Source organism: Diaporthe citri, assembly GCF_014595645.1.
Source record: "Diaporthe citri strain NFHF-8-4 chromosome Unknown scaffold_10, whole genome shotgun sequence".
Taxonomy (NCBI): domain Eukaryota; kingdom Fungi; phylum Ascomycota; class Sordariomycetes; order Diaporthales; family Diaporthaceae; genus Diaporthe; species Diaporthe citri.
The window spans coordinates 1807479-1830437 of NW_025064855.1; the positions used below are offsets into that span (position 1 = coordinate 1807479).

General features: G+C 53.2%; 7 protein-coding genes across 7 annotated transcripts; 3 read left to right on the forward strand and 4 right to left on the reverse strand.

Annotated features, from left to right (window-relative positions):
- Positions 1–170: 170 nt before the first annotated feature.
- Positions 171–2391, reverse strand: INS49_003713 (uncharacterized protein; the record flags this gene model as incomplete). The annotated part of the gene is made up of 5 exons (XM_043164503.1): positions 171–357; positions 422–1139; positions 1213–1472; positions 1522–1961; positions 2029–2391. 5 exons carry the CDS (start codon positions 2389–2391, stop codon positions 171–173), a joined length of 1968 nt encoding a protein of 655 aa, XP_043019268.1.
- Positions 2392–6980: 4589 nt separating this feature from the next.
- Positions 6981–7523, forward strand: INS49_003714 (uncharacterized protein; the record flags this gene model as incomplete). The annotated part of the gene is made up of 1 exon (XM_043164504.1): positions 6981–7523. The coding sequence occupies one exon, from the start codon at positions 6981–6983 to the stop codon at positions 7521–7523; it is 543 nt and encodes a 180-aa protein (XP_043019269.1).
- A 795-nt stretch (positions 7524–8318) lies between these two features.
- On the reverse strand, positions 8319–9918 carry INS49_003715 (uncharacterized protein; the record flags this gene model as incomplete). The annotated part of the gene is made up of 6 exons (XM_043164505.1): positions 8319–8884; positions 8950–9012; positions 9071–9419; positions 9495–9568; positions 9640–9781; positions 9856–9918. The coding sequence occupies 6 exons, from the start codon at positions 9916–9918 to the stop codon at positions 8319–8321; spliced, it is 1257 nt and encodes a 418-aa protein (XP_043019270.1).
- A 554-nt stretch (positions 9919–10472) lies between these two features.
- Positions 10473–12482, reverse strand: INS49_003716 (uncharacterized protein; the record flags this gene model as incomplete). The annotated part of the gene is made up of 3 exons (XM_043164506.1): positions 10473–10874; positions 10953–11112; positions 11434–12482. The coding sequence occupies 3 exons, from the start codon at positions 12480–12482 to the stop codon at positions 10473–10475; spliced, it is 1611 nt and encodes a 536-aa protein (XP_043019271.1).
- A 3733-nt stretch (positions 12483–16215) lies between these two features.
- Positions 16216–18060, forward strand: INS49_003717 (uncharacterized protein; the record flags this gene model as incomplete). The annotated part of the gene is made up of 2 exons (XM_043164507.1): positions 16216–16999; positions 17354–18060. The coding sequence occupies 2 exons, from the start codon at positions 16216–16218 to the stop codon at positions 18058–18060; spliced, it is 1491 nt and encodes a 496-aa protein (XP_043019272.1).
- Positions 18061–18548: 488 nt separating this feature from the next.
- Positions 18549–21981, reverse strand: INS49_003718 (uncharacterized protein; the record flags this gene model as incomplete). The annotated part of the gene is made up of 5 exons (XM_043164508.1): positions 18549–19222; positions 19289–19546; positions 19600–19700; positions 19816–20984; positions 21928–21981. The coding sequence occupies 5 exons, from the start codon at positions 21979–21981 to the stop codon at positions 18549–18551; spliced, it is 2256 nt and encodes a 751-aa protein (XP_043019273.1).
- A 346-nt stretch (positions 21982–22327) lies between these two features.
- Positions 22328–22632, forward strand: INS49_003719 (uncharacterized protein; the record flags this gene model as incomplete). The annotated part of the gene is made up of 2 exons (XM_043164509.1): positions 22328–22534; positions 22594–22632. The coding sequence occupies 2 exons, from the start codon at positions 22328–22330 to the stop codon at positions 22630–22632; spliced, it is 246 nt and encodes an 81-aa protein (XP_043019274.1).
- Between the last annotated feature and the right edge of the window lie 327 nt (positions 22633–22959).

The window sequence follows — 22959 nt, forward strand, 5'->3', positions numbered from 1 at the left end:
ATATGAGTTACCAATTATGGTAGTGCGGGGCGATAGACGTATCTATGTACAGACTTTGCTCGCCGCAAATTATGGACATGAATCCTGCATCCAACCAGTTGGGCTGGCATGATGATATGCTAATATTACCCACTGCTAGATGCCACCCAGTTCTAGATCAATATGGAAATCTAGCAAACGCCGCTGGGGACAACAAAGCTCTCGGTCCGCTTCGAAGAGTTGTACACGGCGCCCTGGCCGAGACCTCGCTTGGCGAATCCGGTCCACAGCTCACAGGCGTTCGCACCACCGGTCAGGGCCAGGTCAGCGTCGATGATGGCGTCGCGGGCAGAGACAAATGTTGGGTTGCAAGGCTGGCTGTGAGATGAGATTAGCTATTGGTCAAGGAGGTGTGTACTCGAGTCCCGGGCGGTCAACTTACAGAGACATGCCGTCGATGACGAGCTTCATGGCGAGATATCGGCCATCGGTGGGCACACCGTTGCTGTCGAAAGTCGGCTTGGCAGCCGGGTTGCTGCCGTGCTTGTCGATCAGGTTCCAGAGGACCTCGTAGAGGATCGTGGTCCAGATGGTGCCGACGCCGTGGACCTCGGTCTTCCCGTTGACGCTCGCGTAGGTGTAGGGGTTCGTCTGCAGGCTGGTGCTGAAGAGGTACGCCCTGATACCGGCCGGGTTGTTGTAAACCCACGCGCCCATGGAGTAGTCGGTGGCTCTCGTGTCACCCTCCTTGAGGCGGATAGCGGTGGCCATGAAGTCGCCCCAACCCTCGCCCATACCACCCGACTCAATACCAGTCAGACACCTTGTGTTGGTGCCGCCACCAGTCAGGCGGTTTGACACACCGTGCGTGTACTCGTGGATGACGACGCCGGCCTCGAAGGTGCAGTCGCGGATCGGGGTGCTCAGGTCCCACAAGTACATGCGCATGCGTCCCGGCTTGCCGTCGGCCGGCGTGCTGAAGTCAGCGTTGTCCGTACCGGCACCATCCTGGGCGTTGACAATGGCAAAGTCGGCGCCCTTGCCACCCTTGCCCGAGTTGCTGGCCTGGAAGTTGTACGTCGCCTCGGTGAACCCGAGCTCGTACAGGAGGTCATGGTATGTGTTCACTGTGTAGAACAGCTGGGTGATCGATGCATTGTCTTTAAAATGTTAGCGGCTTAGTTGTCCCGAGGAGGTGGCTTGGCACTCTAAGGATAGTGGTGGCATACGTACAATAGCTCGTAGGGTCGCTCATTGATGGTGAATAATCATACTCAAAGTCGAAAGTGGCAGACTCTGGGCGGTAGTCGTCCGTGTAGCAGGTGTCGCATGTAGCACCGGTGGGGTTAGCTTGGGCGGCAGCGTTGTTTCCCCAGGTTGTGTCGTAAGTCTTGGAACCATCGTTGTGCCAGGTGAAGGGCGAGTCTTTGAGGTCCCAGGGGTCCTTGACAACCACGCGGCTTCCCTCGTCAGGGTCGTTGACACCCCAAGGACTATGACAAAGTTAGGATTGAAGAGTCAAACCGGCTTGAGAGTGCTTACTAGACCAGGTAGGTGGCGCTGATGTCAGCCTGCTTGGGCACCAGTTTCTCATGGTTGTGAGCCCGGGCAACGTAATTGACCACACCGTAGACTTTTTCAGTCGTCTCGGCGTCGACATACGACAGCAGCCAGTCGCTCGAGACATCAGTCTCGACTCTCCAAGTCAGGGCCAGGGTCCCGTCGTCCTTGACAAAGTACAGAAGACGGGCCTCGGGGTCGGACTCGGCTCCCGAAGTGCCAGCAATGGTGTACGTCTCAACTCCGTCCTTGGCGGCAGTCGTCGCGCCCTCAGTCTTGACGTCGAGCTGCAGGATAGAGTTGGCGGCGTTGAGAGCAGCTATTGGGTCCTTGAAGGCACGCTTCGTCAAGGGGCTGCTCTCTGGCAGAGCTCCAGCGTAGAAGCTGCTACCGTGGGAAAAGATTGAGCCATCCTTCGCGATCTAGAAGGATGTCAGCGGTAGGCTCGCACACGTTTTCCCTTTTCTCTTTCCTATGTTTGGTACTCACGTTCACGTTAAAGTCCGTGTTGTCAACGTCGAGGCCGAATATCGTCTGACGGAAGTAGACGTGACCAATGCCGTTTGTGCCAATGTAGCTGTCATAGACTCGGAACTCGGCATCAGGAGCCTTGGACTTCACGAGCGCGGTGGCGGTAGCGACGTAGTCATCACGCTTGATCAGCTTTGTGTCCGGGCTGGAGTTGGTCTCAGTCGCGTTGATGTAGGTAGCAGCGGTGCCCGGGCGAAATTGGTCGAGGTCAACCAATCTCTTGGACAGCGATGGCTTCCAAGGCTTCTTGTTCGCGCTTGAGACAGCGGGATGTGCGAGGGCAGAGCTGCCCAGAAGGCCGAGGAGAACGAGTGACTGCATTGCGACTAGGAACTACGCTGTGGATGCTACCGAGCCAACATCTTCCTCAACTACATCCACCACGGGAGCTTCAATTCTTATAAGAATTCGTCGTGGTCAGCCAACTGACACCCGCGCAGAGCATGGGGCTCCAATGGCCTGCACGAAATACCATATCCAACTTCCCATTTGGAGGTGAGCCCGTTGCTGCTCGCACCAGTTCCGGGGACTATCATCTTGGCAGCCGGTACGCAGTAGGGGCAAACCTGAAGGTGAGTGGTTCACAGTAGCTGAATGAGGCAGTCACTTGGACCGCCAAGATGGGTTAATACATGTTGAATGCGAGCCTTTGATATGACTCGATGCACCGCAAAAGCTTGGCGAACACTACTGCAGCGCCCTGGATGGAGCCGACCCCAATCAGGTTGCAGGAGGATTGTCCCAAGACCTGCGACCCCTTCAGGGTGCAGATAGCGCCTTGTGCCGTATCTTGCTGCGAACAGCTCATGCAACTCAACAATTTGAGTATAGCATCAAGTGTCGATTTGAGTCTTTGGTGAAGCTTGTACAAATTGTTTACTTCTTGCGTGAACAACCAGACACTATGTAGTGTCTGCAACTACCGACTTGTTGTGTTCGTATTGCCTCGGCCTGGCACCCACCGACCGCGCAGCGAGACCCAAGACCTGCCCCATTCGGTAAGGCAGAACGGCCAATAGTGGAGATTGCAGCAACGTAGCAATCCGGCACCGAGATATCGTGATGGGGGGGCCGTGTTCTGCTGTGGCCCACTTATCTATGACTGTACAGGCAGACCAACTTGCGAAGGTGGTGGTGGTCACGGTGATGACCACTAGATAATGAAAATGTCAGCAATTGGCATCTCATATCCGGGCATGCAGGTGCACGCGCCCAAAGGGACATCACGTTGACTGCTCTGACGCCGATCCAGTCTCCTTCTAGAAGGTCTTCAAAGCCTATTCACACCTTCTTGCAACCCCCCTAGATCTGGATCTCGGGATGTGTACTATACAAGCAAGCTATGATTATACTGTTGAGCAATTGGGGATTCGCTTACGTACTTATGAGTCCTATCTGGGGCACACAACTCGAATATTACCCACGTCCGCATATTTGCCCTTGTACAGGAGTCCCAAAGTTTTGCCCTGTCTGCTCATTGAAGGATTGTGTTATGTCATAGTATCCATCCAACTGAATTCGAAACCCGCCATCTTAGCAACGATTTATCACACTTTGCACATTGAAGCAATGGCTGTCTTTCAAGTTCATAGTGTGCTCAACACAAGCAAAGTGCAGGCTACTTGAATACTTACTTAGACTATCCAGATTTGACCTCGTTTATCCCAACTTGCTGACGGGACTGACGCTGTGTTGTGCTGTGCTGTGTTCTGCTTTTTGGTGACATGGGCATTGTCCAAAACATAGTTTACTTTTGTCCGGACTGCACAAGGATTCGAAGTAGAATGTAGCGTGTATGTACTTGCGACCTGCTAAGCCAGTCAAGATCAACCCACTTTCATTTCTATTTCAAACCAAGAAATCTCGCTCAAGCTATGCCGGTCGCTTATCATGAAGAAACTGCGATTAAAAGCCGATGAACTGCTGTTTAGCCGAAGAGGAGTGGTCAGACTGGCATGGAATTCTTTGCAAAGTTGAGTGTATAGGTGGTCAGGTACCAATTGAAGCTACAAACTCAGCTCTCGAGTTTATGACAGAAACGGTGATAAAAGTCCCAGTGCAGAACGACCTTAGACTTTGAGGAAGGCTTGCGAGTGCAGTAACCAAATGGCGGGAGTGGAGAGGTGCCGTCTGCTGGGCAAGTGAATAGAGCACGTGAAGGCAAGCGGAATAGCAAGAGCGAGGGCTGTACTTATTCTCCATTGCCTACTGTTCGCAGCATTCTGAAACAAGGACTCCAATCGCTCTGAAGTTCGCGTCGTGTACAGTGTCTATGGAGCACCATCAGGACCCACGAATCGAAACAAAACGATGGACGCCTGATTAACACTCATACATGGTGACAGGAAACCAAGTATACTACCAGCTTCCAAGGTTGCCAACAGTCTTGTGGCAATGTTGGCAGGTTTCGCCAGCACAACCGGTTCTCACTTGCCAATTTTAGACAGTCTTTTGCGTCTAAGTTGAAGGGTCATATTAGTATCTGCCTTCGATCCCGACGGCCCGTTTGCGATTTGTTATATGCCAGCTGCAACAGCCAAGGGTTATCCGAAACTTGTCACTTACTCATGGGCCAAGGTTCATCCAGCAAGCAAAGCCAGGTCGAATACACTTTCGCGGCATCCAAGGACTTGGGATGGGTGGGGTGGCCTGCAATAGGCTCGACCTACGAGGCTTGGCAGATCATGACGCTGAAACCCGCGCTGTCAAGCCGAAGCTTCGCCCAAAAGCGGAAACGGAAACGGACTTCGGATTGTATGGACGGCTGGTACAAGCATACTATATGTATGTAGGTACGCCGATCGGCAGATATGTTTACCGAGATCCACATCCACTTCGCACAGCCACGTGCTGCCGTTGCCTTCCGTTCACAGCTTGCGGGGATAAATGTGATAGATGTTCAGCAAAGAGCAGGGTTCTCAAATCTCAGACAGTATACTTGTGAGGCGGCTTGTGACGCTCAAGACGTGGAGTCGTCCCACTTCCCTTTTTTCCCACCTCTCTGTCTCGCCCCACACGACGCTTGAAATGCAAAATCCCGCTCCATTGAAAACTCGACGCGCACCCTGTTCATGGTGTTTCCCGAGGGAAAGTCAAGAAGACCAGGAGATTGGGACAACACAATGACACCTCTTATGCCTATTTCACCGGCCCATATACTGACAACACCAACCTCGAGCGACTTTCTTCCCAAAGCGGAGCCAAATGTAAGCACAAGAAACGCAACCACGAGCCCGAGCGGTCTCGCCCAAGAGCCTCAGGTTTCGGATCTGCAAACAAAGGCCAACGATAATACCCCAGAAGACACCAATGTTATGGGATCTCAAATGAGCCCGATGACGACCGCAATAACCCTGCAGATATTTGGTACGAAACCCTCTGCAGCCCTTGGTTTCTTTTTTGGCGTGTCACGTCGTTGTTTAACGTGGATGACTAGTGATCGTATTGGTTGTAATTGGAGGTGCATCTTTGTTGTGGTTTCGAAGAAAACGACGAAGAGCACGCCGTGTAGAAACTCAGGGGAGCGAAGGACTGGCTAGAGGGGAAGAGAACTTATTTAAGAAACTTGGCCGCCGAGCGGGGCTTTTCGGAGGAAAGAAAAATAACCAAGGATCTGGAGAGAAGGATTCAACTTCAGGACGACCAGTTCATAAACTCGATAACGACGAGCAGCCGCCGGTCCAGCAGATCCCAGAGCCTGTTTTAGTTCGTGAGAGCCTCGACGTTCCTAATTGGCTACCGGAACTGCCTTCCCACCAGGCAATCAGCCTTCACAACTCAGTGGCAACTGCTCCGCCACCGTCATCCAGGGGATCGGTTGCTCAAACGAATCCGACGCTACAGCGGCTGCGCCAAAACCTGATAGGGGCTGAGGAACAGCTATTCCCTCCGCCACGAGCGTTATTCACAAGACAATCAACATTGTCTTCGAATTATGCTGAATCTGTGATGAGTTCAGCACCATCATCACGACCTTCCACTATTGTCTATGCTTCACCACTTCGACCTCGCCCCGTCACACGGAATGCCCCGCGATGACACGCTATGTAATACTTTCCTGCAAAACCAAATTTCAACACTATTCATTGCACCAAGATCAGCAGCCGGAGGTGAAATTGGTAGTCTCAGGACATGTTATTCCAGACGCCGGAACCGTCATTACAAGCGACATTGCCAGCTAAACTCTATGACATCATGTCTTCACCGGACAAAGCGGGAAAACCGCCCATAACGCTCAATGAAGTATCCTATCTCCACCGAAGAACCGCCACTCCCATATGTTGCAATCAAATGCCAACGGTCTTGAATGGTGTTGGAGTTGCTTTACAGAAGTCATGGATTTGTGACCCAAGAACGGCTATGTCTCTTGCGACGTACAGGACCAGGTGGAATCGCGTTTCTGCTGGGGATCATCTGTTCCTGCGAACTTGCAGATGCAAACCAAGTCTCTTTATTGAGTGAAACTAGGTCACCACAGGCCTTAAATGCTTAAATGGGAGCTAGAGGCTTTATATACCCGGTTGTGGCAGACATTCCAGAAGGAAGAGGGCGCATCGGTGCAAGACACACAACTTCGAGAATAGAAGGGCTAGAATAAGGGCCCGATGGCAGCCAGAAGGTTATCAAAAGACCGATTTTAAAACAACCCTTGTTAGCCTCTCCACCTAGTTTTCCGAACTTCTCCACAGTAGCTCTGATCCAGGTGTCGAACTGTGCGCGTTTGCGCACGTCGACATTGGTGGGCGTGTCTCCTGAAAAAATTCTCCCCAGTGCCTAAATTCTTTCTCCGAGATACCATCCCTGCTTTTGAGATTGAACAATGTAACATCAGCTTATCTATCTTCTCCGACTTGTTTCTTCCTGCAGTGAATCATTCAACTCATCAAGAACATCCGGCGACTTCAACAGCCATGACTCTGAATTGCTTGGGACCTAAATCCCAAGAGCTGGCCACGCCAACCGAGGTCAACGTCCCGGTGCATGTCAACAACGAAGACGTTGTAATAACCGACCGAGGCGGAATCATCGAAAACAAGCATCGCATCCACGCCGCCGTCGTCGACCCAGAAGGAAAGCTTCATTATGCGGTCGGTGATCCAGACAGGGTGACGCTCGCGCGCTCGGCAGCCAAGCCCGTTCAAGCCTTGGCCATCCTCGAGACTGGTGCTGCCGATCGATTCCATTTCGACGATGCAGACATTGCGCTTATGTGCGCATCGCACAAGCAGCGAGCCCCCACATATTTCCAGAGCGCAGGAAATGCTGAAGAAAGCCGGCTCCAAGGAGGAGGACCTGGCGTGTGGCGGACATCCAGCCCTCTCTGCGGCAATAAATCTCGCCTGGGCCAAGAAATGCTACGTACCAACGGGCATATGCAACAATTGCTCAGGAAAACACGCTGGGATGATGGCAGGAGCGATTTGATCGGATGGCACAGTCTCAGGTTACCATGAGGCACGCCACCCCATACAGCTCCGTGTAAAGCAGGCTGTCGAAGAGATGAGCAATTTGTGCAATGACAAAGTCCTATGGGCTGTAGATGGATGCAACCTCCCAGATCCCGCCATGCCCCTGTGTAATCTCGCCTTGATGTATGCGAGGCTTGCTGAAGCACGCAATGGACAGGTTGAGGAGTCGATTCTCCAAGGGGCTACTCTTTCGGAAACGGGACCAGCCAGGAGGAAACGCCATCTGGCTCGCATCCATCAGTCTATGTCTACATATCCGGACATGGTAGGAGGGAGCGGGCGCTTCTGTACAGCTTTGATGAGAGCATACGAAGGGGAACTTGTTGGGAAGTTGGGGGCTGATGGCTGCTATGGCATTGCTGTTCGTGCTCCGCCGGACAGTTCATCGCAATATGGCCTCAAACGACACGCAATCGGAATTGCAGTAAATGTTGAAGACGGCAACATTGACGTGCTATATTCAGCAGTCACGGAGATCCTCGAACAGATGAATATTGGCACAAAAGACATGCGACAACAGTTGGCAGGGTTTCATCATCCCAATATCGTCAATACGGCGGGGGTGGTCACAGGCAGCTTCAAGCAACAATTTGAAGTCCGGAGCCTCTAATGGCGAGATGACTTAGTTACATTACAGGAATTCACGAATTCAGAACTGAACGCAAAGTTCTTTTCTACATTATGTTAGATTCCAGGGTGGTGCTAACCAGGTTGCCTACAGGGGCAGATTCTCCTTTCACCTCGTGCGAAGTACAAGGGAAATTGCGGTTCAGCCGGTGATCACTTGCTCCTGCCAAGTTGAAGGTCCAGGCTGGCTTGGATTCTGAAGTTGAATTCATCATCCCGCCTGTCCACAGTTCCTCCTCTCTGTATGTCGTCTCCGAGAACGACCCACGAGCTCAGATCCAGTTGTGAACGCACATCCTCCCAGTCAACTGGGCTAGGAGGGAGTTCACTAGACGCATTCCAGGCGTTCGAACGAGTTGGAAACGGACGCGGCTCGACTTCGGCCTGATCTGTCACTGGCACTTCATAAGTGACGGGCTGCTCAGTGCACCCAAGGAGTCTCTTTTTGAGGGTCTTGAACTCAGCAGTCTTGCGAAGTACCTTGGTCTCGTCAGGAGACTGCGTAATCTCAACAATACCGTATCTGTTTGGAGCCCAGTAGAACTCGTACACGCAGCCGCCGGAAAATACGTGTGTCATCTCTTGGGAGTAGATGGCCGTAGTCTCGTGAAACACGCGGGGCGTAACGGTATTACTGCCGTACTCAGAGAAGAAAATTGGGATGTCTGTGTCGGAGAACTGGAAGACCTGCGCAGCAAAAATGGCTGTCAATGACCGCCCTAGAAATAGTGAATGACAATACCGAGTCATATCTCGGGAAGAAGCTGGAAGTCAGAGTACTTACCAGTTGATTGTAGCCAGATATTTGCATGGATGAGTTCCTGCCAGCCCAGGAATAGTTGCAGAACTGGCAACAAGTTAGCAGTGAGAAGCACTTAAGGAGCACTCATGATGGCGACTCACACAGTAGAAATCGATGGACTCTTCCCTAGATCCAGCAGTGAGGTAGTCGAAGGTCGACCTAGTGAACATCCTGACATCTGCAGCGCTGTAGCCAACCGGCAGCACTCGCTGTTCTGAAGTCTCCCGGGCCAATTCCATGTATCTTTTGATATCCCTTGTGACTGCCCGGATGACAGGTGCTGCGGCAGTTGAGGCGTGACTGTTGATGACTTCGCTTGCAACCAGCACGCCCAGGGCATTTGGGTAGGCTGCCATGCAATCGACAGTGGAGAAGCAGTGTTCCAGCAGGTCTTGATTGTACGATTCGAGCGGTGTCATCCTGTTGATGCAAAACTCCGGAGTGGACAGGCACTGGGCTCACAGACATCAGCTTCTCATGGGTGCCCCATGTTGACAGATGCGAGCGTTTCTTCAGGTCGGTCTTACAACCAAAACATAGATGCCAGCATCCGCCAGCAGCTTCATAACTGCATCATGACTTTTCGTATGATCAATCTGGACTTTGTAAAGTCAATATTTTGTCATCGTTTTCTGGAAATGTAGCCGTGCTTCCAACCCAGCCGACACTTACAAACGAAGAGGGTGTTCAGCCCCAGTTCCTTGAAAGCTTCCAAGTCCCTTCGCAAGTCCTCGATTCCATCATCAGCGAGCGGGTCACTTCTGCAGCTTCCGCTTCTTCTGTGATCCTGGTATACGACCCCTTTCACCATGAACTGCGACCCACGGGTGAGGTCAACGGGCTGATCAAATCGTGCAAAACGGCTCCCTGCGGAGAGAGAACACCCACCCGTTTGCCATCCACCCAGAAATATCTGCCCTCGACGCTGAGCGGTTGAATAGGTCCAGCCATCTTGGACTCGTGTACGGCAAGCTTTAGTATCCGTCGATTGGGTGAATGAGAAGCCGTGGGTTGAAGGTGCTGCCTGATTACCGAGGGCCAAGCATCGAGCACCGAGCGCACTACCTACGGCTAGGCAGCGACGACGGCTGACACCACCCGGGCAGTGACGTCAACCCTTTCGACTCTCCCGTCTCGGACATCGTCTTTCGAGGAATGAACTGACATGCTAATAGCGAAAGGCTGCGACAAGCTGCAGGGCCCTTGATCCATCCGTACACTGGCAGTATGCCCGAGAGTCCGCTTTTTAGACAACGAGGCAGGTCTCATGGTGAGAAGGTCTGTTCTTCCAGAACACAGGGATTTTGGCTTTTTCACATGAGCAGGCTTTCGCATATTGGCGCTACCTCTCCTTCTCCTCGATTTTGTCAAGAAATCATCCCTCAACTGTGCTGCTTCACGAACCGGAGCACCTTCTCCGATACAACATCGTGACCTTCCCTGGGAACGTAGTGACCAACCCCGTCCCCCAATGCAACCGGGTCATACCATATTCCAGGCTCGATTCAGTCTTTCCAGACCTCCGCCACATCCATCTTTGCATCTAGATTCTTCTGGGAGAACATGACCAAAGTTGGAACATCAATCTTTGCGCCCGCATTCTGGTCATCCTCCTGCTTCTTGTACTCCGGCGCGGCCCCGGCCGCATAGTCTTCACATGTATATCGCAGCGTCTCCTCTTCCTCAAACAGCTCCGCGTGGATCTCAACAGCACCGTCCGACTGAATCTTGGCCAGCCCCTCCTTGCTGCCAATCAATCTTAGATGACCGTTCTGGCACCACTGCGCTCCACCGTACGCCTTGATCATCTGAACAGTCACCTCGACGTTGGCCAGCAGTGGCCAGTGGAAGTGTCCCGTCGTAACGGCGGGGTTCGAGAAGTTCTCCCACTGGACTTTGGTGTTGCACTTGGTCCATCAGGATTGCGCCGATGACCTTGACGAATGGGAAGTCGGCTTTCGACACAGCCAAGCGGTGGCAGATACATGCGCCGCGATCGTAACCGCCGAGGACCAGGCGCCGAGGTTATTCCGCAGAGAGCTTGAAAACAGATCGGAGAGCCTCAAGGAGCGCACCACCGATGTCTCTGGGTGCACTGCTCTTCGCCGGGCTTTTCCATAGGCAGTCAGATCTGTGCAGAAATTCCTGTAGGGTATCACAAATATAGCAACGACCATAGATTGAGAGCTAAAAGCCTGGGGACTAACAACTTTAATGCAGCGTCTCGGCTGCTTTGCATAACTACTGTACTTTTGCCAGTATGACTATCGTACAATCAGAAGTGAAACGGTGTGCAATTGGGATTATAACGGGTGAGAACAGTGTGCGTCGGTCAACACTTGGATGAGAAGGTTAGAAACTGCTCTGGAAACGACCATCTATGTCGCCGGGAAGACTGGGCTGCCCCAATACTCTCCTGCTTGAAGCAACGTTGAGTCCACCCCGTTAGGACCAGCTGCCACATACAGAAATTTCGCCCATCTTGCCTCGGTGTAGTAGGAGAATTTGGTGTTTCTCGGGATATAGATCAAATCTCCCCAATAGAGCTTCGCCTTTTCAAACCCTTCAACCATGAAGTTGAGCCTGCCTTCCAAGACCTCGAAGGAATTGCCGTGTGGAAGGGAAAAGGTAGGCAGATTATCCATGTCTGAAGGCGGACCGTTGATAGTGATCGTCGACTCGGTCAAATTGTATTCTGGTCCAGTGGATTGTGGAGTCACCAGTGGTTTCACAACATGGTAGAAGCTCGCGATGTCCCTGTTGAGGTGCTTTGGCCCACAATCGTTGGCAATCCAGTAATTGGTATCACTGTCATTTCCGATATTGTTGAATCCGTTATGCCAAGGGCGACCCTGGGGAGCGGTACCATTGAGGATATCCCGGCGAGGAGTGAAGCCTGGCTGTGCCCAGACATCTAGCCACTCAAACATGGCGATCTCCTCCGGATCGATTTCATCACCTGTGCCATTGGTTGGTGGAATGACTGCAGGATCGAAAGGCCCATTGGTTGTTGTATGATAGAGAACTGCGATGGCAGAAATGAGACGCTCAAAGCCTCCCGGCGCAACCACAGCATGAAGTTCCGAGTCCGGGTCAACCAATTGGAAAGTGTGATTGGTGAAGGGCGGCCAAGAACCGAAGTCGCCGGTGGTCAGAACCCGGGCCTCCTGCTCACGATTTGAGCGTTGAGCCCAGACATTCACGCGACCCTTGAAGTTGAAGAACGTTTCGTAATGCGTTTTATGGAGGTGTGGCAGGACAACTAGATTGCCAGACGCTGGACCAGTGTTGCGGAAGATGGTGTATTCCCCACCAGAGGAGGGGCCGGTCACAGGAACCCTGAAGACCACAGCACCTGCGGCCATAACCATAGCTGGAGCACATCGGCGAATGATATACGTCTGCGTTACGTTAGGTGGACTTTCGAGGTCTGGCACCGGTCCGTAGGTGCTATTGAGCTGTGCAGCGGTTGTCGCCAGGAATAGGACCGGTGATAGAAGCCAAAGATACCACATGCTTGTCTGAAATTCAGATATATGATTCCACGATGGGTTTCAAAGATGTATTCATGGAAAAGTGACCTTAACGCCCTTAAGCAAATTGGACACCGACTTGAGTACAGTGCCGCGGTCGGTGGATGTGACTGTTGATGAGAGAGGTGCACAATGGACATACAGAGGTGAGAAACACATTGCTTTTTATTCTTCCATTTCCGCGTACACAATACTGCCATCAACAACAACGTATCGATCGGTCCTACATGGACGGAACAATGAAAAAGGCTGCCAGGTGACTTTGGAGCATTCTAACACAATATATGGTAACAAGCAGGTTTCAATGATGATGGACACCATCCTTGCTATACCGATGTCTGGGTCGACCATTTCTGGGGTCTCAAGTCGTAAGTCTTTATTTTTGGTACCACTCCCATGAATGGACAAGCTAATTGGAACGGTGTTATTCACAGACTGACCTGATTGGACCATTCAGATCATTCAAAAGAAAATGGAGAAACTGTGGAAGATAGCGTTGGAGACCCAAGCTGAGGCATTTTGGTCCCAGAACGAACAGCCTCACGTGCTGTGCTGTCAGTCCTTGGGCAACTCTTTGTAATGGCTATCAAGCATTCATTTGAGAGGAAACAAAGTTGTGATAAGGGTGCCTACTTCTTGGAGCCTCATGGACTTGCTGGCGTACATGGGTGAAGGCTGGGTCGGGCTTGGGGTTCTTGTCTAGGACTCAAGCTGGATATCCGCATGCATTTTTTAAAATCATCACTACTTCAATTTCGTCACACAAAGCAGATAATTCTGTCGTTCTATGAATTGCCATCTCGATCACACGACAGATTTGCCGTATGTGTGAAAATTTGCTTCTGACTACCACCAAGAAGTCCTCCGTCATTTCCTTTTGCCTTCCATGCTCACACAATGTTGTGCTTCCTGTGCTAGTTAAAAGCAGCTATGACGACCACATTAACCTAACTGGCCTGCGTTCTTGGTCAAAAGCTTCCGCTGCTTTGCTACTTCCGCCAGCTCGCCCCTTCCATCGTTTTGGCAACCTTTCTCCATCTCGCCAACAGCTACTTGGCCGTTTATCTCTTCCCATCTCACCCACTGCCGCCGGCACAGCTACCTCTCTTCTTCTCACCAGGCGATACCTGGTCAGCAACTCTCCTCATTCCACCGGATACCGCTCGAGAGACGACTGCGACCCTTCTCAACTGCATCTGTCTGGCGGGTCACTTCCTCTCCACTCACCACCTGACACTCGGGCATTTGTCTCTCCCCTTCTCACCAGCGGCTGCCGGGACCGCTGTGTTCCCTTCTCACCAGCTCCCATCGGAACAGCTACCTTTTCGCTTCTCACTAGCTGCCACTCAGCAGACAATCTGTTCCCATCTCACCTGTTTCCTTTTATTTGGTGACGTCTGCCATTCGCACCAGCTGCCGGAAGACAGCCTTTTCTCACCTCACCAGCCGTCACTTGACTGTCGACTTCTTTCCTCTCACCACAACTCGACCGTTGACCTCCAGCTGTTCGCACAAGGCTCAAGCTACCTCCCTTTGTCTGAAACTTTAGTCCAGCTCACCATCGCCTGCTGTTTGATCACCTCGGCCCAACTGATCGCAGCCTGCGGATGACTTCCCCCTGTATCAGCCAGGGCCTCCTTCATCACCTTCACCTACCAGGTCTGTCCATCCAAGTTAACACCCTCCGCCTGTTTGAAGACCTTCATCTGGTCTGCGGACTCCAAGTGTTTGGCCCCTCCAACCTGGTTGACAGCTTCCATCCGAAGAACGACAACAACCCCCACCGGGTCAACAAAAGTCTGCTGTGCTGACAACCTTCAACCAACCAAACAACATCCGGATGACTTTCATCTTTCTCATCACTTGGATCCAGCCCAATTGATCTCGACCTGTCTGCAATTGGCAACAGATCCACCATTTCTGGTACTTGACTCACCACGTCTGCCACCTCGTGAGTTGAATCCGGCTCACGGCTTTTGCCTCTGTTGACACTCCGGCTCAGCCTACCACTTCCTCCTTTTTTCAACAGGCAGCTTACCCGGGTACCAGAGAATCTTGGTCCTCGAGCCACAGCGTGGTTCTCCATCAGAAGTCCGCCAAGGCCAAATTTTCATCTGAACACCAGGACCCCCTATCATCTTCCCATTTCAGGGGTCAGGCCTAAGGGTGGTCCACTACGACTTTGCCACCCACGACACTCATCACCTTCAGAGGCCACAAAGCTGAGGAAGATTTCTTCATTCTCTGATTGTCTCCTCCAGTCAGTCTTGAATCAGCCAGCTCGTCTTGCTGGCTTTACCCTGTCACCAAATATCAGACCACGACACATCACCACCACTCATCCCTCTCCATTTCTTCCATTCGTCGACTCATCTAAGACACAACATTAGCAACTTAGCTTGCACAAGAACTTCCGACTCTGTCAAAGAAGAACATTCAGCGGCATTTTTAGTTTTCACGAGATACTTTGCAAGATCATCAGCTGTCTGTTCTCGCCCCTTGCAAGCAGTGTTTCATTGCCTTTTGGGTATCACCACTGATTGTTCTGACACCACTCACAAGAGTGTAAGTTTCACTACTCACCTATCACCTCAACTAGCCTTCAATTCTATTCATGTTGGAGTTATATTGATACACAATACTGACATGACAATCTTCACAGACACGTTCCTGCTCAACACCAACGTGAAGCCTTTCACTTTCTTGAGTCTACTCTTCACAACCTACAGACTGATATCGGCTCTGGCTGTCACACATGCAAAGCTACTTACTCAGGTCTCAACCTCAGTGACCTCTCTCACTGGCACATGGCCAACAGCAGACTGATACTCTGCATGGTTTCATCCTTAGACAATCTTGGATGCTGCAATGTTCCATCCAGGTATTAGTCTGTCAAGTCCACTATACTTACAGAATTACACTCGGACTGGGTGCAGACAGCTTGGCATCAACACCTTTGACCCTGATTCAACGACAGACACCACTGTCTGTCGAAAGCTTGGGTCCTGCTTCCCTGTCACGGGACCAGCGAGCTCAAACTATCGAACACTCGTTGACCCGATCGGAACATGGGAGTCTTCTGATTTACACACGGAGCCCTCAAATCATTATTGAGCATTGTCAGCTCACACTGTGGGAGTTCTTCTCCAGAGGGAGAAGAGCTCAACCCCTTCTCAGAAAGGCTTTCGCACTCTCCATCCACCGACAGGAGATCATCCTATCAGGAAGACCTATGCTTGGAGGAGGTTCTTCTGCATACAGCAGCAGAAACACAGACGAACCTGCTGCATTTAGACGAAATCCTATTTTCAGCTTAGGAATTGAGGGAGAGAGACAGTGATCAAACTGTTCCCAGAGGGGAACTTATAGGTCACTATCAGCTGTCCAGAGCGAGCTCCCGTCCGAAGTTTCTCTGAGCTCTGGGGTGCTAGGTTTTGGGCTGCCCTTTTCAGTTGCGCCTTGCCCCCCTTTCAGCTTCAGCCTCGCCCGCCTACAGCTGTCGACTGTTTTTCAACACTTGATGAAAAAGCCTCAGCGCGTCGCTCTCGTCTACATTCAGACTCGTTCACCAAGACTTTCGACGGTTCTCTTGACTCTCAACAAAGCACTAAGCCCTGACCTATCTCTTTACGATCGCGCATCCCACTTCCTTTTCTCCCTTAAGCTCCGACTCCTTTCCCACCAACAGTTTGCACGTTCAAGACGAAATTTCGCAATGGCCTCCAACATTTTCCTCACCCTGGGAGAGCGTACCGTAATGGTCGCTCGTCCTGCGACCTACCAAAATCTCCAGAGAGAGATCAGAACCCAGTTTCCGCGGGTCTCTTCAGTTTACAGCCTGGCAGTCCTTTTTCAGCCAGCCAATATCAACGGGGGCCTCCTCTCAAACTGGGTTGAGGTCGACGCAAGCGCATACAGCGCTGTCCACAACGGTGCGGAGCTGTTCGTCAATGTAGTTCACCCCCTCACCAAGGAATACATCTTACCATTGCCTGGTCTGCCGGTTCCTAATCGTCAACATCGCAAGCAGGTTCGACGAACAGACGGTCTCGGCAACCGTGTTGGCGTCGAGGATGGCGACCACGACGCCACAGCGCAGAGCGACCAGGTGAGCAAATCCAGACCCAGAGGGGTCTCAACCAGGACCAGAGGGTCCTCGCACAAATTCGACAATTTCTCGCTGAGCCTCGAGCTTGAGCAACCTGGTGGAGATGCCTTCGGCAGCGGCTGGGCTGCCGCGTCCGAACGCTTTCGGCGGTCGACGAAGCTTTTGCCCAACCTCAAGGATTGCAAGGAGGCGATCGGGCAGAGTGTTGGGGAGTCGAATTTTTATCCGGAAGATGAAGAGGAGCAGACTGCTGACTTTAAGCTGGGACTTCAGCGGCCTCAGGCCACAGAGGCCGGCTGGTATGCCGGCGCAGAGCCCACCCATGGGGACGAAAACCCGGGCGAAACCGCGGCCCAGCACCTTGCTGGTGGCGACGAGGACGAGGACGAGGGTAAGAAACACACACTATTCCATTCCAACGATGCCAACCGCAATTGGTTTGCCGCTTCCCATCCTGCTCAGAGCTTCCGAGGAACATCGTCGCGAAGCCGCAGAGGACGCCCGTTGCCCACGACCCCAAAATGGGGAGATACTGGTAAAGTTGGGCAACCATGGGGCCAGTACAGGACTCCTTCTCCCAAAGGATGGGTTCCATACCATGGTGAAGGCAACAACATTCCGGAATACCTGCGAAGCCTTTCTCGTTCCCCAAATGCTGGAGCTGGGAACTGGAGAGGCAACCCAGGAGGATGGAACTCACCACACAATGAGATGAATGTTGCTGACCAGGAACACTCTCGTATAGTTGCCGGCCCAGGCGACCACACCGAGGCTGGCCACCTCACCAATGGCGTCCAGGCCAACGGTGAGAACACCAATGGTGTTCTCGCCAACGGAGTTACCACCAACGGTAACTTGACCAACGGCCACGCGGCCGCTCACTCAGAGGTTAGTCACAGTCTTCAACACAAGCTTCAACACCACGGAGCCAGCGAGTGGAGCCCTCCGCGTCCACGGTCCAATGGTTATCACCGGCCCCAGTACCCGGAGATCCAAGGCTACCACCCCTATGGACAACCCAATTTCAAGGCTTTTGCTGGCTCCCGTCCCCGTCGTGACCCTGCTGAGATTACCTATGGCTCCCCGAGACCAAGGATCCAAGGAGACACCTCCGGATGGGCTACCATGGGCCGTAAGAAGAAGACCTGGGCTAACCAACCTGTTCAGGAGGAGAGCGACCGAGAGGGGGCACCGGGCCCCAACGCCAACAACAACCAAGCCTGGTATGCACAACCACCACCGCCCATCAACTTCAGCCGGACCCTCGGTCATGGAGGAGGTACCAAACACAGAGGATTCGCGAGGCACGGTTCTAACAATTATCAACAGAAGCAGAGGTCCGGACCAGAAATGAGCTGGGGGTCGGACTTCTGGGGTGGTGCGCCGCCCAACAGAACCCAGAGGGGCGCTTTTGCGCAAGACGAAACGCCAGCGTCAAAACACTGGCAGTAGTTTTCCCTCCTCTCCGAACCATGGCTGGTGAGTGGACTTTTCTCCCCTTGCGAGCACTGGTTTGGAATGCCATGACTAACAACACTTTTCACGTTTTAACAGTAACGCCAGGCTCTGTTCCGGCCTGCGGGCACGTACAACACTATTCTTATGGCTCCGATCGCCCCTCCTTTCCTTTGTCAACAACCAACACCTAATGCGATCGGAGTGCCGAAATTCAACAATACCAGACAACCCTGGATGAAGCTCCGGATTTCCGGAAAACAAAGCACTTCAGTGTGCTAAACGCAGATTGAAAATTGACTGCGATGATTTCTAACTCCTGCCGCCTTGTTGCTTGTGAGTGACACGTCTTCTGACCCATGTGTATCCCAGCCACGTTGCTGCCTCGTGGTTGGCCATTTGACATGTAGTGCACTTGTGAAGTTTCCCTGTTCTGGACCAGCCCACCGAACTCCGAGAATCCATAACTCTGCTCCTGAAGTAAATCATAACTTGCCCCAATTGTCCATTCTCTCCCACTCCATCGAGTCCAGCCACCTCATGAAGTCCGAGTCCTGCCCCAGGCTCATGGGAGGTTCAGCGCCGAAGCCCACGTTCATGCCCATGGAGTACCCCATGTCCGGCAGGCCCATGACCATCCCATTCATCGACCCCAACGTGTTCATCGGCGCGCCGTCCATATCCATCATCGGAATCATCCCCTGCATCCCCTGCTGGGGCTGCTGCAGCTGCCGTTGCTCCTGCGCGTGGTTGCAGACGCTCCCGCTGTCCGTCCTCTGCAGCACGACAGGCGGGCCGGGGCTGAGGATCCTGTCGAGGATCTTGGTGATGACCCTCTTTCCCTGCTCGCACACGCTGTAGCACCCATCGGTGGGCTGGACCGACCCGAGGCGGGACGCGAAGATGGCCAGGTCCTGGATCGTCTGGCTGCGCGGGAGCAGGGGGCGCTCCGGGTACTGGGGCAGCATCTCCTGCTTGAGCAGCTCGATGGCCACGATGGCGGCGCTCCGGAGGCCGTGGGAGCTCATGATGAAGCTGAAGCTCGTCTTGAACATTGTCGCGATGTCGTGGCGGTGCGTGATCTGCAGGACGTCCTTGAAGATGTCCAGCGCGGTCGCTATCAGCTTTTCGGGCGTGGCTCCCGTCTTCCGGATCAGGACTGCGGGGTTTGGGTGTCAGCATGATCGGTCGCGCGAGCCGTCTTCAAGATGGGTATGTGCTTTACCTCGCTGTAGCAGGAGCTCGTTGGAGCGCCGCCCGTTGCGCAGGACCATTATTTGCAGGGCGTGGAGCGGCTTGGCCATTGCGGGGTCGGTGAAGTCGAACGGCTCCCTGGATCGCTTGGACAGGAAAGGTGGAAGCGAAGACCAGTGTGCGTCGTGCTTCTCCTGTATGATCTTGGCTCGGTCAAGAACTTCGTCGCGTGTGTAGTGTCCGAGGGCAAGGTCGATGACATCCTCGCGGCGCATGGCGCAGTTGGCGTCTGGAACAAGTCAACAATGGCTGACGCCGAGCTCCAAATGGAGAAGAACGTACAGGAACGAGTCCACCCGGCGTGTTGCAAGTGACCGGCTGTATTGTACCCGTCTTTGTCGAGGGATGCGAGTGCGGCTTCGAGCTCAGGTCCCGTTTGTACGCTGTCCAACATCTCTAGTAAGCATCCCACTGGCATCACTGCCACGGCGCCCCGTAGCCCCGCGGGACAACAGGATCTTGGCCACTTTGGGGGGCAGGGAGGGGGTAAGAGCTCACAGTTGTCTCTCTGTCAGGTCCAGGGGTGGATCAATCGTACAATAGCGGTACGACAGCCGCGGCGGGCGGCCGAGGAATGAGGCGACGCTGATCTCCTGGAAGTAGGCGCAGACAAAGACGCGTTTGCGCATCTCGGCGAGGAAGAACGGCACGTTTTCGTCGGCTTTGATGCCTTGGTGCAGACCCATGGCGATGACTGCGCTATGCGCCTCGCCTGTCGCCCTGTACGTGGAGTAATCTCTGTCTCCCTTGACGGCACCCACAAGGGCCGAGTCCTCGCCCAACAGCCAGATAAACAAATCATCAAGCACTTCACAATACCGACAGAAGCCCAGGCAGTCTTCTGAGATCTGCTTCATGAGATTTATCAGGCACAGGCGTGTCACTTCACCTTCAACGAACAGCTGGTCGGACTCGGACGTCTCGATTGCACAAAGACCGATGTTGACGGCAATCAACCCCAAGGTTTCCCAGCGGAGGCCTGGACCGGTGGCCAGACGTGCCCATTCCAAGGCGGTCGTCTTTCCATTGAACACCAATGGCGTCAAGGTGTTACGCCAGATCAGCTCGCTTAGTTTTCGTATCTTGGCCGGCTCCTGGCTTGTAAGGGTGGCTCCATGGTCGAGCCAGATCTTTGCCAGCCACTCTTTCATGACGGCCTCGATGACAATGCCTTGTGTGCCCTCACAGACTTCATACCACCGTGCGATGAATCGGTGGATCATGGACTTGCGCCTGAAGAATGCAAGCACCTTGCACCCCTGTGTTATCCTCTCATTACTGATATGGATTCTTTGCTGCTGTGTACCAATGGTTGCATCCAAGTCTGTGGAAACGGGCTCCAGGATGCACAGGCCTTCGGACAAGATGTTTGAATACGAGTTTGGGCCGAGGAAGCCTGCATTCTTCCGCACCTCTGGAGCACGTTCACAGTCCAGTAGAGGCGCAGAAGCTGCCCTGTGGAAGGGCTGGCACACAACATGGCCGGGAGCTGGAGTGTTGGAGGTGTCGGAGTTGAACGGGGCCGGGGTACTTGAAGCCCATGGCTCCGAGATCTCAGGAGACGCCGACCCTGACTCTATGGACTGAGCGACCACGTGTGGGCTTGACTGGGAAGCTGAGGAGGAAGAAGGGGTCGGGATGGCCCTCGGAGGTGTCCGAGTCTTTTGCTGCTGGCACAGTCAGTACAGGGCACCTAGCAGGAAGATGGGCCCCAAAGGAAATGGAGACACAAACGCTTCTGCGCTGCGGATTGGCTGGCTTGCGGGCTCTCGGCGAAAAGGTATGAAAAGATCCATGGGTTTGCAGGAGATGATGGGGAGAAGGATGGGCATCTAACCTGCGTGAGTGGATTGGGGTGGTAAAAACATTGTTCAGTTCGATTCCGCTTGACACACCGCCCACAAGCCGGAACCACATCTTGGAATGATTGTAAGTCACGATTCCGTCTATACAGGCTCGAGGGCAGTTTGTTCTTCTTGTCACAACAAGTCCTTGTGTCTTAGACTTTAAGTCCGTCAAGACGGAGTCGGACAATGCCCTTGAGCAGAGTGGAGACTTTTGTCCGGTGGGGGGGGGGGGTCGGAACTCACGATCACACCTGAGCTTGCTCTTGCGGCATGGTTCACAGGACTGCAGCTTCCCATTCCGTCTGTACTTCTCTGTCAGGCTGGAGTTGCGGGCAGAGGAGACGCTCTGAACGCCGGCGTGGGTAAATCTGGACATCTTGGGTGGGTACACTTGCATGTGCCGTCGCAGAATAAGGGCACAAGACGCGCACAGAGTTTCAATTTCAGGGCCTTGCAGACCACTGTGTTGTCTGGTTATTGCCAGCAGAAAGCCCCGAGAGGCGGCCAGAAAGAGGATGAATACGCGAGAATTGTCGTGACACGGGCCCGTGGGAATGTCGACGGAGCGATGAGGAGGACGTTGGATGGCTCGGAGCTCGGAGCTCGGAGCTCGCCAAAATGTACTCCGCAAGGCCCAGCGAGGCGCCTCAGCTGCTCTAGCCGCTTCAGGCTGGCCGAATCCTTCTTGTCGTTGCTGGGCATCGGAGATAAAAGCAACTAGGCTCAACGGCTGAGCTCCGAAGCAGATGAGTCAGGCACAGACCACGCCGGATGACTTGGACGCGTATTCCGTTGCGTTGATTTCCGATCTCGTCATCTCGGAGTCAGGGCGGTTGAGTAAGACGGACAAACATAGCACCAGAACTAACAGCTCGAGATCCAATGAGCAGAACACAGATTGACTTTGCCTTGCCGGCAGCGCCAAAATATGACCTACACCGCGCCCTTTTGCGACCCCTAGCCTATCAGGCAGACATCATATGAAGGCCTGCCAAGAATGCGTATAAGAGTTTGCGATATCCAGCCCTGAGGCATCAAAGTCATCGTATTCGCAACACCTCATAAACATACTGCTCTCTAATACTCGATCTCCACTCTCAAACACCGTACTTACGACACCACGAGCCTTGTCAACGACCACTCCTGCCGAGCCACTATACAAAATGCCTTCCAAGCTCAACATCTTCTCCAAGGGCTCCCGCTCCAAGTCTGGTAGCGCTACCGACCACTCAAAGCTACAAGATCCCCGCGGCTCCACCGAGTCCTCGACGCCCCTGAATGAGTCTGTCGACCTCGCACAAGAGAAACAAAAGGCACGGGAGGCTATGCGGCAAAGGCAAGCCGAAGAGGTCCTGGCAAAGCAAGGCTACGTAAGTCTGCCCTGGACATCTCGCAGCAACCCACAAGCGAGCTGACGGATCGCTGACAGTCGGCCACCTTTCCTGGCTTCCCGCCTTACAGAAAGTAACGGCCCGACACTCTGGTGCATTCAAGGGACCCATCTGAGATGTTAGCGTCTGGTTGATCTGTTGGGGGTCTCGGGGGACTTTCCTTTGCGTCTCGCGTGTCTTGTTGTTACGGTGATGATATCCCAGGGCCGGCGTTCGATGTTTGGTTTCCTATCATGTCACGGTTTGTCAAAGGAGTTCCTGCAATGCGACTTTGCAGGAAGGTGATGTTGGAAGGTCAGTTTAGAAGCCACTGAAGATTGAACGCATCTTGGGCTGCTGGCAACGAACAGGGTGAACCTGTGTTGCCACCCACAGCTGAGAAATTGACCAACTTCTGAACACTT